The sequence below is a fragment of the Sphaerodactylus townsendi genome, linkage group LG07 (genome assembly GCF_021028975.2).
Source record: "Sphaerodactylus townsendi isolate TG3544 linkage group LG07, MPM_Stown_v2.3, whole genome shotgun sequence".
NCBI lineage: Eukaryota > Metazoa > Chordata > Lepidosauria > Squamata > Sphaerodactylidae > Sphaerodactylus > Sphaerodactylus townsendi.
The window spans coordinates 44,383,255-44,401,061 of NC_059431.1; the positions used below are offsets into that span (position 1 = coordinate 44,383,255).

At 39.7% G+C, this 17,807-nt stretch overlaps 1 protein-coding gene across 1 annotated transcript in view; it reads left to right on the plus strand.

Moving 5' to 3' along the window:
* ADGRV1 (adhesion G protein-coupled receptor V1) overlaps positions 1 to 17,807 on the plus strand; it is a 301,407-nt gene that overhangs the window by 150,413 nt on the left and 133,187 nt on the right. The window contains exons 74-82 of the mRNA XM_048504356.1: positions 939 to 1,783; positions 3,961 to 4,051; positions 5,505 to 5,676; positions 8,559 to 8,801; positions 11,759 to 12,166; positions 12,565 to 12,749; positions 13,848 to 14,094; positions 15,919 to 16,058; positions 16,698 to 16,858. Of these exons, the coding sequence (XP_048360313.1) occupies positions 939 to 1,783; positions 3,961 to 4,051; positions 5,505 to 5,676; positions 8,559 to 8,801; positions 11,759 to 12,166; positions 12,565 to 12,749; positions 13,848 to 14,094; positions 15,919 to 16,058; positions 16,698 to 16,858 (2,492 nt within the window). The remainder of the gene's footprint in view (positions 1 to 938; positions 1,784 to 3,960; positions 4,052 to 5,504; positions 5,677 to 8,558; positions 8,802 to 11,758; positions 12,167 to 12,564; positions 12,750 to 13,847; positions 14,095 to 15,918; positions 16,059 to 16,697; positions 16,859 to 17,807) is intronic.

Genomic DNA, 17,807 nt, shown 5'->3' on the forward strand with positions numbered 1-17,807 from the left:
AAACTCCCTCAGTCTTTCTGTCATTACTGTCAAAGCAGTGATGCATTTCTGAGTTGGTTAGGTTCAAGTGTGAGTTGCTTAGGTTTATGTATCAGTGCAAGAAATTACAAGCTTTGGTGACAGTGCTAATCTGTATCTGTTAGTAAATACACATAGAGTATGAGTTGGATTCTGACTAGGGCCTCTTCCACACATGCAGAATAATGCACTTTCAATGCACTTTGCAGCTGGATTTTACTGTTTGGAATAGCAAAATCCACTTTCAAACAATTGTGAAAGTGGATTGAAAGTGCATTATTCTGCATGTGTGGAAGGGGCCAAAATTTCTCTGCAGGCTCAACTCACACAAAGAATCATACAAAGGCACAATCACAGAATATGATTTTCTGATTGCCACTATCCCACAGAAGTCCAAACTGCCATCTGAAATGATGTTGGAGCAGGAAAACATGAGACACCCCCCCCCGCCCCCCGCCCCCCCAAGATTTTACAGAGCATTTCAGGCTACCATGGTAGGGGAAATGAAGCTCCATCATTAGAAGTCCTGGTGCATGGTTGGGATCCCTGTCTGTGTCTTAGACACACACACATATGCTTTATGAAACAATGATTCAGTAAAACTGAAGGCTTCTTTCTCAACTTGAAAGGCTAAGATGATTTCAAGGTATAAATTTTTAATTTTGCACACCAGACTTTATTTGGCTTCAGCTTTTGCAGAAGGCAAAACTCTTCTATGTGGCTGAAGAAAGATTATTTCTAGAGAAGTAAAAGGGGTAGTAGATAAAACTATCTTCCCTTGTGTTGTACCAGTCTCTCTCTCTCTCTCTCTCTCTCTCTCTCTCTCTCTCTCTTTCTTTCTTTCTCATTGTCTCTGGTAACTTTTTCCCACAGATGCATGTTATTTCCAATTCAACTTGCATATGTTTGTTTCATTGTAGATCAGGCTTCACCATTGCCGAAATTGAGCCAATGGGAATCTTCCAATTTGCTCCTAATTCAAGGCATATTTCAGTGCAGGAAGATGTTCAAGTGATCAGATTATGTGTACAAAGACTATTTGGTTACCAAAGCAACTTCACCAAATTGTTGTATCAGACACTTGCAGGAAGTGCCAAACCACTAGAAGACTTTGAACCTGTTCATAATAAAGAGCTTGTTTTTGGAATCTTTCAAACTGAGGCTGTGTTTGATATCTTTATAATTGATGACAGCATATCAGAAGGAGATGAAATATTTTTTGTGAACTTGACATCTGTAGAACTTTTAGCTCCTCAGGAATTTGACTTGATGTATAATCCACGTCTGAATCCAGAACTTAGTATTGCATCAATTATCCTATTGGCCAATGATATCCATCATGGAATCTTGAGCATTGGGCCCGCAATTATTTACACTGAAGAAGATTCCAATCATAGTTTCCCAAATACAGTTCCGATTCAAATCAAAAGGACTCAGGGGTTTGTGGGCAATGTCTCAGTAACTATTAAAACATTTGGTGGAATGAATGCTCTAAGTGGGATAGGTACGTTCCCTTTTGAGAGTATTTCTTGGGTTTCCAACTTGACCTGGGCAGTGGAAGAGATGGATTTTGAAGAGCTGGCTTTGTCTGTGATGTTGCTGGATGGGGAAAAAGAAAGGCAAGTGTCCGTCACAATTCTTGATGATGATGAGCCTGAAGGACAGGAGGTCTTTTATGTTGTCCTCTTGGACCCTGAAGGTGGAGCTCTGATTATGGAAGGCAATGAATATGGGTTTGCAGGTTTTGCAACCATAATTATCAAAGGTAATTATTATTTTCATTCATTCAGTAAATAATTGAATGCTATCAGGGAAGGGGGTTCACTGTCATTGTACATAGCATTGTTGAAATCAACTCATACAGTAAATTACAGTCCGCCAGGCTCTTTCATGATCTTAGTGGACCCAGACAACCGTGTACACTACTGGACTAGATTTACAGATCAAACTGATTTTATGAGGAGAAATAGAATAATTTCACAGTTTTTCAACTTTAATGAACAAAATTAGGTTTAGCCTTCTCAAGAATGCCTGGAGAAAACATGTGCCTATGGTTATACCTGAGGTCATTTTTGTGTCTTAAAAGACTTTTCTTCAAATTAAGCAGTGCTCTTCTACTCCAAGCCCTCATGGATGTAGGCAAAAGCCTTGGAAAACACACTTGTTTGACTCATTCGGATTCAAATAAGAATCTCCCTGCCTTCTCTTTGTTGGTTTATAAGTTTGGACAAAATAATGTTTTTGTATGGAGGCAGAAACCTCCAGTTTCACAAAATGTAATGCCAGTTTCACAAAAAGTAACTATGTAACTTGTGTAGTCAGTCATTAATTAAGGGATATAGTTTAGCAATAATTGCCTGATGGCCTCTGAACAAGTGGGAAAAAACATCCTCTTACCCTAGGCCTAAAACTTAATTTCCTTTGTGGGGAATTATATTGTTCAAGACCTTGCTGAAAGAACAGGAGCAAATAAAGGAAGGTAGCGAATTATGAAGTTGGCAGGATAAACTTAAGGTTCCTTATTCAGCCTGTGTTTTTGTCTTTATTTTTCTCTGCCATCTTGCAGGCCTCCTGGCTTGAGGTCTCACCTCAACTCCCAAAAGAATTCCAGAAGCTCTCATCACACTGTGTTCTCTGATACCTCACAAAAGGATAGGCTGTGACACCCGCTCTCTTTTACCGAATGGAAAATTATCAGTTGAATTTCAGAAGGTCCCTGCCCCTTCACTCAATATGTGGTGCTTCCCTGAGCGTACCCCCTCCCAAAAATGTTTTTTTTTCTGGCTGAATCCATCAGTACATTAATTGACATCCCACTGTCTTTGTAGTCTGGGATATAAAAGGAAAAACTTGTTCTCTGATCCTTTGTGTTCTCTGATCCTTTAATGGCATTGTTTGTTTACTCTCTGAGCATTTACAGAGTACAAATTAAACATTAACCTTCCAAAGTGGCAAACTTTTAAACAGTTACCTGGAGCGAAGTACCACTTCAGCCCAACATCTAGTTTTAGGTCCTGCAACATGTAAAACTGTTGAGTCAGCTAAGCAACTAAGTTTGGAAATGTTTTTATTTTCTCTGAACATTCTTTTTTCTAACTACTCTGACTTTTAATAGCTAATCCTCAGTTCTTTACAAGAACAGTTCTGTATTACCTCTGCTTTTCACTTGCCTTGAAAGTCCCTTGCTGGGGTTGCCATAAGTCCGCTATGACTTGCCAGCACTGTATGGACAAAGTGTCCTAAAGTTATACAGACAGTGTCCCAAATTACTGGCACTTAATGGCATATGATGTAGATGCATATAGTGGCTTTTAAATAACTGATTCAATGTAATTTGTTTCAGTCTGATTTATTGTACCTATTTAATTTATGAGATTGACAAAAACAAGAATATTTGGTTCTGATTTCACTTAAATCAGAAATTCATTTTGTCTCTTAGCGATTTCAGTTCAAATGGGAGAGATGTCTAGAGTACCGGTTTTGTTCAGCTAAACACTGGTTTATCCATATCCACTTCTCTTAAAGTTTGTGTAAATATTTCATTTTTTAACATAAATTCTTTAGGAAAGGAATGACAGGACATTAATAGGGAAACATTATTTCCTTCATAATGTGTTTTTTTTGTTTCCTTTTATTACAACGTATAATTATACAAAAATATAATTTGTCCTGAGCTGGCCCAATCATGTTAGATCATCTCAGCAAACCAGGATTGGCTCTGGTTAGTGCTTGGATGGGAGTCCACCAAGTCCAGGGTCACCATGAAAGGAAACCAATGGGAAACTATCTCCCGCCTTGAAAACTCTATAGGATTGCCATGAGTTGACTATAACTTGATAGCACTTTCCATCTTCATACTAAGGTGTTATGGAGTTCATATGTACCAAAATTAATCAGTTGACAGTCTTCCTAATGATTTTGTGTGATTTGCTTCTAATTCAGGAAATGATCTTCAGAATGGCATTCTTGGATTCATTGGAGAGTCACAAAGTGGCCTTGTACTTGACGAAGATTCATCTCCACATGCTATAATGTGCTGTGTTGAGATCAACGATGCTGCTATTAGCAGAAGAGGTTATCATGGAATTTTATAATAAATCTTTGACTTTCAGATGCTCTAATAGCTCAGTGCAATTTGGCAAACTTGCCTCATAAATTGAGAATGTGATTTAAGCAAGTCAGTCAGTCTGCCAGAACTGAACAAGAATGAAAGAATTAAACACTCCGTCATCCTAACTCATATACATAATAGCTGAGATGTGAAATTAATTTCCTTGCTGTATGCACATGTGTAATTTATTGCTTATTCTACTAAGCTGCAGTGGTCAGTTGGTTAAGGCTGGAGATGTTAGCTTCAGAATTCACATGTTCTTAGTAATACTCACCTTTCCTTCATTCATCTGTGAATGGGTACCTCATCTTTTATGTTGGGGAAACCAAAGGTATTGTATTGGCCACATATTTAAGGGATTAACAGTGCTATCCTTAGTAGAATTACATCCTTCTATGTCCATTTAAGTCAGTGAACTTAGAAGATGTAACGCCTGTTAGGATGGTAAATGAAGCAACCTTTCATTAAAATATACTTGGAGTTTAGGTCCTTAGGTTTCAATATGTCAAGTACTCTATTCTAAACACAGTATGTGTTTCTTTTTGTATTTATCAAGGAGAAGGTGGGTGGACTATATACACTGATTGCTAGGGTTGACCAGTGTAGTATACTCACTGCATTTTCATGGGACTTTTGCGGGCATAAAGATTGTGGAATATCTTGTACCTGCATGGTCTAGCTCTGTGCTATTATACTGCTCAAACCTCAAATGACTGTGAGTGCTATCAGCTCTTTGACTTGTTCAAAGCATTTTTTCATTCTCATGGAAACAGAGTTGGAATACCCCCATGTAAGTCTTCAGGTTTGAAACATAACATGGTCATGCACTGAAGGTTGGATTGATGCCTACAGACTAAGGGCCAAACTACAAGCAAACAAGACCATAGGTCTATCTTGTGGCCACCTAGACCATTTAAAAAGAGTTCATAGTTATTGATGTGAGGCCCCAATCCATATCAGGCATGCAGCATGGTGCAAATGCACACCCACACACTTGTTTCTACACCTGAAAAAAAATGGGAGAAAAACACTCCTGGGCCACTATGCTTTACACCTGATCAGGTTCAGGGTCTTGTGTCAATTTTGAAAAAAAGTACAAATGCTTAAAATTCTGTTGGTGGTCACAGGATGGAACTGTGGCCTCTGTCACTTGCACTTTGACCGTGAATTTAGTTAGTTTATCTGTACAGCATGTCAAAGCAGTATCATGAAATATTATGCTGCAAAAACATATTTCTTTCCTTGTATTTATTGCACTGTTTTGCAATGGAATGCCATTTTAAAATGCACAAAAACAAATGTGTGAAGATTTTAAGCTTTCCTAAAAGAATGCTTACCTCTGCCCCTGCATTTATATCATTTTCCTTGTTAATAGAGCTTTTGAAGATGTGAAAATCTTGTGGCATGTGACTTTTAACAAAACATCAGTTATCCTGCAAAAGGATGGTGTGAATTTAGCAAATGAACTGGTAACTGTCTTAGGAGTTACTATCTGTTATGCCCGTGAAACAAAATGCATCATCTCTATTGAGATAAAGCCTGACAATGTAAGTATTTAATATAATTAGTCATAGTTGACTCTTCAAGAAACCAAAAATGTTTATACCTGTTATGGGACAAACTGACAGAAGATGATCTATTTAAAGTTTCCTGCACCTTTAAAAAATATTAGTATGAACTGCAGGGCTCCTAATTTGAATAGGGAGTGGATGGTTAAGCCTTTCCATCCATGCTAGTTTCCAAAGACAGATTGCTTCCAGGATCTGCAATTTCCTCCTGTTGGGCAAATAGCAGCTTATGTGGGGATATACACCTGATGGGATGGTAGTATTTGCATCTTTTTGTACCTCTGCTTGGATCCACATCAGGCACTCTTGTAACTCCTGTTAACAAGAAGAACCCTGCAGGAGGACCTATTCACCCATGGGCCATTGACCCTTCCACCTCCCTTGTTTGTTTCTGCCTCTTTCAATGCAATCCTGACGAGGGGGAGGGGGGCACAGAGAAGACATTATGACCTTGTTGCCAGCAAAAATACCACTAACGCCATCAAAAGGGCCATTTATGCCAATGCAGAGGTACTTACACTGGTACTGGGGAGTTGTGCAGCACTGTGACACCTGGGCACCATTGTAGCTGTGGCCCCAGTGCAGCTCTGATGCCTCAGCATCAAAGGGGGCATTCCTTGGGGCAGAGCTGTCTTTAGACTGCTTCTTGAGCCCATTCAGGCCCTCATTTGCTGGCTCACAGTTACACCAGCAAAATCAGTGGCAGAGTCCATTGTGCTCCACAAGCCACTTGCATTGGGAAAGAGGCAGCATCACTTTTGGCTTCCTGGCCGTGGTGCGACAAGTCTCTTAGGAGGTGGTGTGGCTGCAGCATCCTTGGGTGTGCTGAAACTACCTGCCCTACAGCATTGCGCTTCCAGTCCTGATGTAGATGTGATTAAAGACAAATCACAGAGAGGAACTATGGGATATTGTTGTCAGTGTGCTAGAGGAATAGTTGATTCTTTTCTGGCTGTACCGTACCTCAATAATTTCATTGACTCCGAAGCGGCATCAACCTTCTTACATAGGATTCTTTTCTGGCTGTACCGTACCTCAATAATTTCATTGACTCCGAAGCGGCATCAACCTTCTTACATAGGAAGAGGCCTTAAGTAGCAAATGTCCAAGTAAACTTTAATATTACTGTGTCTTGCAAGCACTAATTTCTGCCCAGTGCAGGAATGCAAATGTTATTCAGCCATCCCATTCTTTCTCTCCTCACCATAATCAAACTAATTTTTAGGAGTTTCCCCCCCTCTTCTGTTTGCTGCTTAAAGACTTAGTACCATGTTTGTGTCTCCTTCACTTTATCAAACAAATCCACACACTTAGTTGAGCACCCTGCAGGAGTAATGTTTAACCATTGCCTATTCCCCTTTCTGCCCCTGGTTCACGAGAACTAAACAGGGGCTTGAGGTGGATTATAAAGATCAAACTGACCATATTAAAAATGAAAAAAAAAGTTTAACAGGAAAATAAATAGTATACACTGCTACTGTAAACATAACATGAAGCAAGTATAAAAAATGAATAAAATGCAAATAGTCTAATCCCTAGCTCTTACAGATCCATGTGGAAAGTAATGAGAGATAAGATGTTGAATTTTTAAGTTTCAAGTGTTTAGAAGTCATTTATTACCTTGGTTTCAGTATTCAGGGATCATCCCTAGCTTGGTGCTGGGCAAATTGTAAGCCAGCCACCGGATGTTTTCTGTGGGAATTTGGGAGGGAGGACCGAAGGGATGGGGCTAACTTTGCCAGGTTTGACAGACCTGGCTGTATCAAGCTGTACCCCATCTACCTCTACAATAAAGGCTGCTGAGTAATATATCAGAGTCTGTTTTTGGAGCAAGGATCCGGGGATCTAACACCTAAGGACCATTTGCTCAGAGCTACTATCAGTAGTCAAGATGGATTCCTTCTGTCTTCTTGGTATATAAAATGGAATGAATCATTTTACAGTTCAGCTGATTGTGTCTGTCCATTCAACCATCTATGTTCCTTATGGATTAATAAAGGTGCCTATTGTATGGTTGCATTATGTGTATGAGGTTTTTCTTGCTGGCTACTTCTGTCATTCTTATATAATATGTAATGAAGATTGAGATTTCCAGTGAAATTATTAATTTAAAATGTTTCTCAAATGTATATGATTTTACTGAAACCTTGCAAAATTTCAGAGAACCTGTTTTTGTAACATTTTCTTTAATAATTGAATGATGTATTGCAAGAGGGGATGATTTATCAAATATATTATGAACTTACCTACAATTTTAACATTTGAAGAGTATTGAGATATTGTCAAAGAAAGATTCTTTAAACATTAATACAACTAGTGGAAAGTCGCTTTCACCAGAACAATCTTTTGAATGAGGCATCTTCATGCACAAGTGTCTTGAAACTTGGGACTTGTTTGATAATTAAAAACGATAATTGTCGTTTGTTTCCTTTTTGTGTGCACACTTAAAACCTTTAAGGAATTAATCTTTTCCTTTTGAAGAAAAAGATGAAAGAGCATATAGAGTTTGTTGAAATTGTTACTAAGAGATTATTTGCATGGCATGCTATTTCTGCCTTAGAATGACAGCTGTAAAGATGCCAGATGTCTTAATCTGAATGCCTTAGACAAGGGAAGACCTGGTGATTGTGGGAACAGCAATAGAGATTGCAGAGAGCTGCTATACCCAGGATGACTAACATTTCTTCACTGCATATTCAAGGATCTTTGGTTACAAGAGTCCTAGTGGAGCTGATCCCTTGATATGAGAAGCACATGGCACAAAAATAACTCTTAATAGAGAAAAAAAACTCCCTCTTTATTAATATATTCCTTTTGTTACAATGGGTACAGAGCTTTGAATATTTTTTTTTGATTGTCAGGTGCCTGAATTTGAGACTTCTTTTTTTGTGGAACTTTACGATGTGAGTGCAGGAGCAGCATTAAACAATAGTGCTCGATTTGCTTACATCATCGTACCAGAAAGTGACTCTCCTCGTGGCCTGATATACTTTGCTGTGGGGTCTCGTCTGGCTGTGGCCCATAAGAAAACCACTTCAATTAGTCTCCAGGTGGCTAGAGATTCTAGCACAGCCCTTACCATCTCTGTTGGCTACAGAACTCAGGTAGGACTGCTACATAAATACATGTACCATCATTTCTTTCATTCTTTTATAAGGAACAAGTTAGTAAATGTTTACTTTTCTCATAAAATGCTAATAGTGTATACTATAACTGTAAATGTGAATAGAATTAAGAGTTTCCATTACTGCACAGTAAAATCTAGCTGCAAAGTGCATTGAAAGTGGATTGAAAGTTCATTCTGCCTGTGCGGAAGGGTTAGGGGAGGGGGGAGGGATTGGTGGCATGCAAGGGAGGGGAGGGGCCCATCATCTGGACATGGCCCACCCACCCTAGCAGAGGAACTGATATCTGACCTCTAAAATTATTAAAATGTAATTTTAGACAGTACCAGCTGACTGTCAGATTTTGCCAAATGCAAGGTTGCCCCCCTTTTCACCCACAGAAATACTTAGAACTAATTTCAGAACTTTCTGAAATTGATACAGGTGGAACTGATGAATTACAGGACCATGGGTTATATTTGTAACAAACAACGGCTTTCTTAGTGTGTGGTTGATAGGCTTCGGGAGACCTGGCTTCAAATCTCCATTCAGCAATGAAGCTCAGCTGACCTTGGGTCAGTGACTAGTTCTTAGACTAACTTACCTCAGCAAGGATGATTGTTTGAGTACTGATGGAAGAAACTCAAGACAAATCCACCCCAAATGTAGGCTAGAGCTTGCTTTGGAGCCTGTTCAGCCATGGTGACTGTGGCACAATTATCAAACTTTCCCATCGTCATTGAATTTCTGTGAAGTTAACCTGGTTATGAAAGGTCTTTCACATTCTCACTCCTGGAAGAATGAGAGGAACACTCAGTGCCATGCTGTGCCCAGTTCACTTTTCAGATAAAATTATCTATACCTGATACAGCTCCAAATAAATTTAAGGAGCAGAGTTCTGGATATGTCTTTGATTCCATTCAGTAGTGTGTCTCTGGGGGGGATATCTTTCAGTTTGAGCAACATGAGGACGTCGACAAAATTCTTAGAGAAGTGATAAGTACCTTAGGGGTATGTGACACACATATCTGTCTTCCTGGCTTGTTAGAATAGGCAGACAAGACTGAAGTTAATATCTCAATGAAGGGTATGCATTGTCATTGTGACACTGAAGATGTCTTTGTGAGAACCTTAGTAAAGAAACCATACTTGGAATTTACTGATAAATAAATATAATCCAGACTAAAGTGTGCCATACTTGGGCATGGTTTATCAACATTGTTGACAACCCAACTAAAGCAGTGAACAAATGCAACTATGCTACTTTTTCCGGACGTCTCCTAGGTATTTATGGTATGCTTCTCAATTACTGCTGGAATAGGACTCAAGGACACAGTTGAGTAGGGGGAGGGGAATGGCACCCGGGGCAAAATGGTGCCCAGGCCCTTTCCCCCCCACCATGGAGACTCCCCCAACTCACTTGCAAGGTCTCCTGGGAAGTGTAGTTCCCACCAGGCTGCTTTTCCCACCAGGCTGCAAAAAGCAGCCAGCTTAACTCAGGTAAGTAAGGGGGGCGTCTGTGGGGTGGTGCAGAGGGGCGAGGCCCAGCCACTTCTGGGAAGGAGGAGGGGCATGGCTGAGCCTTGGTGCAATGTGCACATGCTAACCAGGCAGGTCTTGGCCCAGGCGGTGCATGCACAGCACACAGAGGCCCAGCCACGCCCTTTCTCCTTTCCAGAAGTGTGGGGTGTGATTTTTCTGGGGGGCCCCATGTGACTTCTACGGGGGCTCCTGGGGTGTTTGTCCCTGGATGTCCCTGTGGCAGCTACGCCTATGGAAAGACACTATGACTTCTTCCACACTGAGATTTGTGTGTAATTCTTGCTGCTGAGAATGTGGAGGCATTTGCAGTGCAATACAGCATCCAAACAGCAGTCTTCCCTGCACTTTAGTTACCTAAGCCCCCCTTCCCAGTGGTCAACACAAACCACTGATATGATTCATCAGGGATCTTAAGTTCTCATCTTGTGCATGGATTTATCAGACATTATAGCAAAAGGTTTTTGCAATCTTATTAGAGAAAAAGGAACTGTCACAATCATGAAGCTGTGACATAAATGTGGAACCATAAGGACTGCAAGTAAGTAATCTCTTGACTGATTTGACCCATATATTTTGCCTATTAGATTCTGTGGTTTTAAGCATGCATGGCAGAGTGCCAAAGCATGAAGGAGCTTACAAAAAGGAAGTCTAGGAGGCAGGAAATTTTTTTAAAAAAAAAACCACTTTGAGATCCTTATCCCATTCCAAGAATGTATATATTTCCGTTTCCTGAAAATATTTTTAGGTTAGAGTTTTTTTTTAATCATTCTCTTTTCCTTTTATTTTTACTGGTTCTGGTAAGCCATTGAGATATTTTTCCAGTAACTTTATTCTCCAGCATGTCAATTCATGTAAGTAATCATACTGGTTCATTTACTGAAGGACAGGCAATTCTTTGGACAGACTTCGATCAGTTGTGCTTATACTACTTATTAGTTATGCTGTGAACATATCCATAATCAGTGTTAATAACAGTGGGAGCTGTTGTTCCCCAGGTCAGGTGGCATGCTGTTGGTTTGCCCTAAGTGATATTCTCTACTCTCACAAATCCCCAGTCTGTTTTGGTGCCATCTCTTCCTGTCATTTAAAGTTCACATAATACCAGGCTACACAACCTTGAAAGGCACATTCAGACATCAGCTTCACAGAGAAGCATATATTTCTCATGATTCTAGAGATTACTTTGAGTTATCAATTCTGTCTCTTCTTGATATTTAGATGTCCAACTAGAAGTTCATATCTATGGGGGGGGTGTGCGTGTGCGTGTGCGTGTGTGTATTGTCTGTCTATCTACATGAGAAGGGTGACTTTTACCTTTATAAACGTATTTTTGAAATAAATGTAATATTTTGAAACAAATCAGTTTTGTGCGCAATTGCTGAATTCTTACTTTGAGTTTGTTGTTTGATTTCAAGGAACTTACAAGACCTGAAGCTATTGGTCGTATATCCCTTACACCAGCCATTTCTGGACAAGATTTTACCAGATCTGAGGGAACAGTGGTCTTTGAACCTGGACAGATAACTAGTATTCTTGATATAATGCTCACTCCAGAGACTGGATCCTTAAATCCATTTCCTAAACGCTTCCAAGTTGTGCTTTTTAATCCTACTGGAGGTGCCAGAGTTGATGACATCTATGGTATTGCCAACATCACTATTGTGTCCGATTCAAACTCTCAAGCAGTCTGGGGGCTTGCTGATCAGCTTTACCAGCCAATTGATGACACCATTTTGAATAGAGTCCTCCAGTTGTTAAACATCAAAGTAGTCTTAGAAAGCACAGAAGAGCAACTTGCTGCTGTGTTATACATAATCAACAAGGTACATATCTTAAGTGCTGCTACTGTAATGATAAGATGGGAATGCAGTGACTCTTTGGGGGAATGTAAAAGTTCACAATGATAAACTACAGTGACATGCTTTCACAAAATACTAAGTAAACCTGTAGGGAAGAGAACCTGTTATCAAGATGACAGGTCAGTTGTTTATCAGGTATTAAAATGTAAATGAAATGGTTCACATATACATTTAGTGGAAAATATTGTAGTTCTGTGTGCATATAGTGCATCTCTAGGAAACAGGGATGTACGTTTAAATAATAATTAAAATCTGATCAGAATCACACCTGTTTGGTATTGTTAATATATATATAATCTGAAATAATTTCTGCCACTAAGTTGCATTGCACTGAATAATTTCACCAACTTTTGTTCTTTAAGGTAATGTCTGAAGTGGAGAAGCATCCACTCACTGATACAAACCGAAATCTTTTGTATGATATCCTTTGTGCCCTTATTAATCCCAAACGCAAGGATACCCGGGGATACAGCTTCCTTGCTGATATTACTGAGAAATTTGCCTTTTCTCTCCCTATTGGAGAAATGTGTGGCTCATTGGGTGAAAGGTAAGACACTTTTCACATAGAGGATATGCTAGAAATATTTCCTAATGTTGATATGAACCATGAAGCTCACTTTAGGTATACACCATAATTCACTGGAACAGTATAGATCCTGGTTGGATAAAACCACATTCTATGGAATTATAACAATTTTCAACATTTGAGGAGACTGGATTGACATGAGGACTACTGAAATGTATCCATCAGATGGCCAAACCTTTATGGAAGAATAAATAACCATCAGAGATTGCAGACAATTAAAAAACACCCCCAGAAAACCACAGACTGTCCTCTGAAATATTTTGTTTATGTAATGAAACCTAAATACATTAAACCCCAGTTAGTAAAACATAATGGTGCCAAAACACAACATGGGGCCCAATCATAAGGAAGGGACAAAATTAATAGAATAGGGTGGAAAAGAGGAGAAGGGAGAGAGGAAGGGGGGGGGGCATATAGATGGAAACCATAGCTGCCTTCAACCATGAGCCTGGTGGAACAACTGATAGGTTTGGTGGAACAACTCAAAATAATATTTGGTAGAGCCTTTGGAAAGACCATTTAATACAGTTTCGAAGATGGTGATATGCCACTCACGTGGAAGGAGGCAATAGGGGCTCCATGGAAAGAAGGTGGAGAGAAAACCATACCTGAGTCCTGCCATTCTGTATTCTTATTAAATAGAAAATCAATCAGTACCAGATTGGCTTTATACCCAAGAGACAAAAAGTGAACTGCACCTGTAACTCCCTTGAGGTTGTTGACTATTTCAGAAGATATCAAATACACAATATTTTCTGGTTGCTCTTATATATACATTAATATGGAGTTCAATCCAGACTGAACGAGGAGAAGCAGATGAAAACTGAGAAGTTGACCTGCTCAAGTCTCTGAGGCACTGTAGAACCATCAATGGGGAGATCTGGTCATGCATGCATACATGTGGAATATCCCTGATCACAGTTCCCCTGCTTATAATATTAATTATTAATGCTACTAATAATAAGCAAACAGCCCAATAAGGGCATCAGGGAAAATGAGTTTTTGCTTCACTCATTTTCTTACGCAATTATAAACAATTTTCCTCTTTTGTTTTAACAGAGGCAAAACTATCCTTGACCATTGCCCTTACATTGTTATCATGGCCCATTTCTGGTATCCACAGCAAATCAATGGGCACATATTTTATGGGAAAGATGGTGACTTTATCAGAATACCTGAACGTTTGTTAGAGATTTCTGATTCATCTCATTTGAAAAATGAAACCTGTTGGTTTATTCAGTTCACTGAGTATAGCAGCCAGCAATGGTTTATAACCGGTGATAAAGGGACTGCCCTAAAAAACAAGGTATGACTTCATAATCGTTGTTATTGATAGGTTTGATGTATTTTATATTTTGGCTAGAAAATTCAGTGCTGCTTACGTGTGGCCCCCAATAATTTCCCATCCAAGCATTGTGCATGACCATAGTGTACCTTCCATGCTACAGATCTAATGGTTCCTTATTTTAAGATTAAGCCTAAGCCATATAATTTGAAAAATGTTCTTAATACACATATGATCCAGAAGTGTAGCCATATTAGTCAACAGAAGGATAAACTCACAGCCTATTCTTGGGTATTTGAGACTGCTTCAGTGAGATCTGGCAGCTCACTACATCAGATATGCAAATTTAGCTAAGGAAGGATAAGCCTATTGTTCTGCCTCCCAAGTTAATCTGTTTTTGGTGGCCTGTACTTGGCTAGGACAGAGTGGGGGAGACACAAGCCAGGTTCAACAATTCAACAATAGGTTTATTACTTAAGACCCTAACTCCTCCCTTGGTCTGTCTAAATCAGAGTACTTGCTTGTCTTGAGCAGATTTGAAGCTGTAGACTATGTCTTCTCTTAGCTGCTTTCAAGAAAGTCCACTGTGTCTTGCTTCCTTTTAGATCTTTCAGTCTTTGTCTGGTTCTAATTTCTGTTAACCTTAACTTGTGTTCTATGGACCACCATATACATCATGAATATTCCAGTCCCCAGCTACCCTTGGCACCTTGCTCTGACTGACTGGCAAGAGCTAAAACAGGGGATTACTGGGTAAAGAGGGAAACTGCTTATTGGGAAATGTCTTAAAGGGACAGAGTCTAACTAAAATACCCTCCCTTAGAAGACTTAACAATGAACTAAACCCATGCTAACTATGGGGAAACTGAAACTTAATGGGGAAATAACAAAAGCCTCTGTGGGGGCATGCCACCTATATCCTTATGGTTTGTGAATAAACTTGGTTAGCAGGCTGCTCACTAAGCCCAGAACATGCATCCCCCTTCATCACTTCTCATTTCTCCCCCTCTGCTTGCATTGTTTCTCTTGATGTCATTGGCTAACCTATTGTGACACCACTTTTCTGTATTCTTGCAGATGAGTCAGCTGCCTGGCCCTAGGTTTTCAAAGTACCTTAGCATCAAAGAGCCTACTGGTGGGCATCAGGGACCATGGGCCATTTGGTTTACAGGGGTTTCACTGTTCAGATATTTCAGCCTCTGCTTTGTCAGAGAATCTTGCAAACCTTGGGCCAGACAACTGGAAAGTTATGGACAGCAGGTCAGCCTTTTGATTATCAGGGCTATGGCAGCTTTGAGCAGAATTAATTTTTTTCTGCAATATGATTGTGTCATAGGTCTTTGAATAATACCTGTTAATGCAGATCAGTTGAGTAATTTCAAAACTTTCCCTAAGCTGTTTGTTATAAAAGTAGTTAATACCATTAGTTGACAACAGAACCTTGGTGAATAGAAACTGATACAAATAATATTTTGAACGTGTATATATACATACCGGTACTTTGAGGACAAGCCTGGTTAAAAATGTGTATGGCCATGGTTCAGTGGCTTGAGCCTGATGTTTTTGCCAGGCCCTTGCCCATTAAGCTGTAAGTTCAAGCCTATGGGACTGTGGATTCAAATTCCTTGGTGCCCTGAGCTGAGTGAAAATTGGGATATTTACTTTTGCTTTGAGTCTCAGTTTAATCCCCAGTACCCTCAGAGGGATCCCAAGAAGCAAGGCTGGGGACTTTTTCAGTCTAAGACCCTCGGATCATAGTGCTGTGCTAGTAGTCCAGTGGTTGATTGAGACAACCTCATATTTTGTATGTGAATAAAAAGAAAAAAATATTTTTGCCCATTTCAGATTTTATCCTTGACTGTGAAAGGTTTGAGTCCACTTCTGCTGAAAGATAACAATGATATTACCTATCGCATTCATTCTCCAGACAGCCGAATAGTTCCTCATAAATCTTTGTGTCTTCTTTGGAATCAGGCTGCTGAAAGGTATATTTCTTCATTCATTGTTTTATATATCCAGCTTGAAAGTAGTGAGGCTTGGTATAGTAGCTGCATTGGCATACTGGACCTTGCTAGCTCCTAGCGAAAGTTTGCTGAACTGACTGGTGTCATCAACCCGAGTCAAACCACTAGGCCTTGATTCTAATCCAGAAGAGTCGGAGAAATATATTTTCAACCCCTTTCTCAGGTCTCTCAAGTCTTCCCAAATATATAGGCCAAATGCAAAAATTTGGCATCAGAATCTGTTTTTTACTAGGTGAAGTCAGATATCCTTTTTCTTGTATGATATCCTTCACCCACACGTCTCCTCAAACAATATTTCCATTGCAATGTGTGTGACATTGTATGGAGTTTCTAATGTGTGTTGTTGACAGTATTTCACTTGTATTAATTTCCTAACAAAGGTGAATTTGTTTGGGGAGGGGAGGTTTACAGTATTGTCCAAAAATATCAATAGTTTAGTATCCATTTTTTTACAGTTGCATATCTCTGGTCATTGTCTGTCCTTCCAGACTGCTTCACCTGCCCAAACTTGTATTAATGATTGACTGTGGTTTTATCATGATTATTAATCACTGATCTGTAGATGAATGAACATTGTTAATCTTTTTGTTCCTTCTGCAGCTGGTTGACTGATAATCAATTCTGTAAAGTGATCGACGAATCCTCAAATTATGTGGAATGCTCATGTTCACACCTGTCTCTGTATGCAGCCTATGCCCAGACAGACACCTTGTCCTCTTATAATGAAGCTTTTTTCTCATCTGGCTTCATATGCATTTCTGGTCAGTTGCAACATAGTTATTATTTTTGTACTTATTAATGGTAGACTGTCCTTAGAGTAAAGAAAGATGTAAGAAATTACCCCTCCCCCTTTCCTAATCAGTCTATTTCTCTGAAATAGGTTATACCCCTCAAATGTAACATCCCAATCATGAGAATCACTTCATCAGGTTTCAGTGATGCCTATTATATCATATTTACTTTGCTGTGTTAAGAGTTCATCTTGTTTATTTCCCATGCTCTGTGCATTCGTGTAGAGACATCTAAGGCCATGGTTCAGTCCCCCTGACTGCTTGTTTAAGGTTTTTTCCCTTTTCACTTTCGGGTTCTAGAACTGTTCACTCAGTTCTCTCTATATCCTTCAAATTATTATCTTTGACATTTGATGAACTCCTTCCTGCTTGAATACTGTCTGCCTGCCCAACATAACAGAGTTTAAAACCCTCCTGATCATGTTTGTGAGCTTCTTAGCAAAAATGTTCCTACCTATGGCTGTGAGGTACAACCCGTCCCTTCCCAGTAATCCATTTTCATGAAACTGCCATGGTCCAAGAAGCCAAAAAGTTCCTGGTGGCACCAACTGCGAAGCCAGTTGTTGAACTCCACTATTCTTCTTTCCCTCCCCGGGCTGTGTCCTTCAACTGGGAGTAGAAATTAAATGACAACCGATCCTTCAGCTTCTTTCCCAGAGCCTCAAAATTCCTTGTTATGTTTGAAAAGCTACGTCTTGCAGTATCATTTGTTCCTGTGTGGATCAAAAAGAAGAGATAATGATCAGTGGGCTTTACAAGTCTTGTCAGCCTCTCTATGACATCATGAATTTTTGCCCCAGAAGACAGCACACCTCTTGAGACATTTTGTCCAGCCTGCAAACCACTTCTTCTTTTTCCCTCAGCACCACCACACAGTGCAGTGACTATTCCATGGGCAGAACCTTCTGTCAGTTGCACG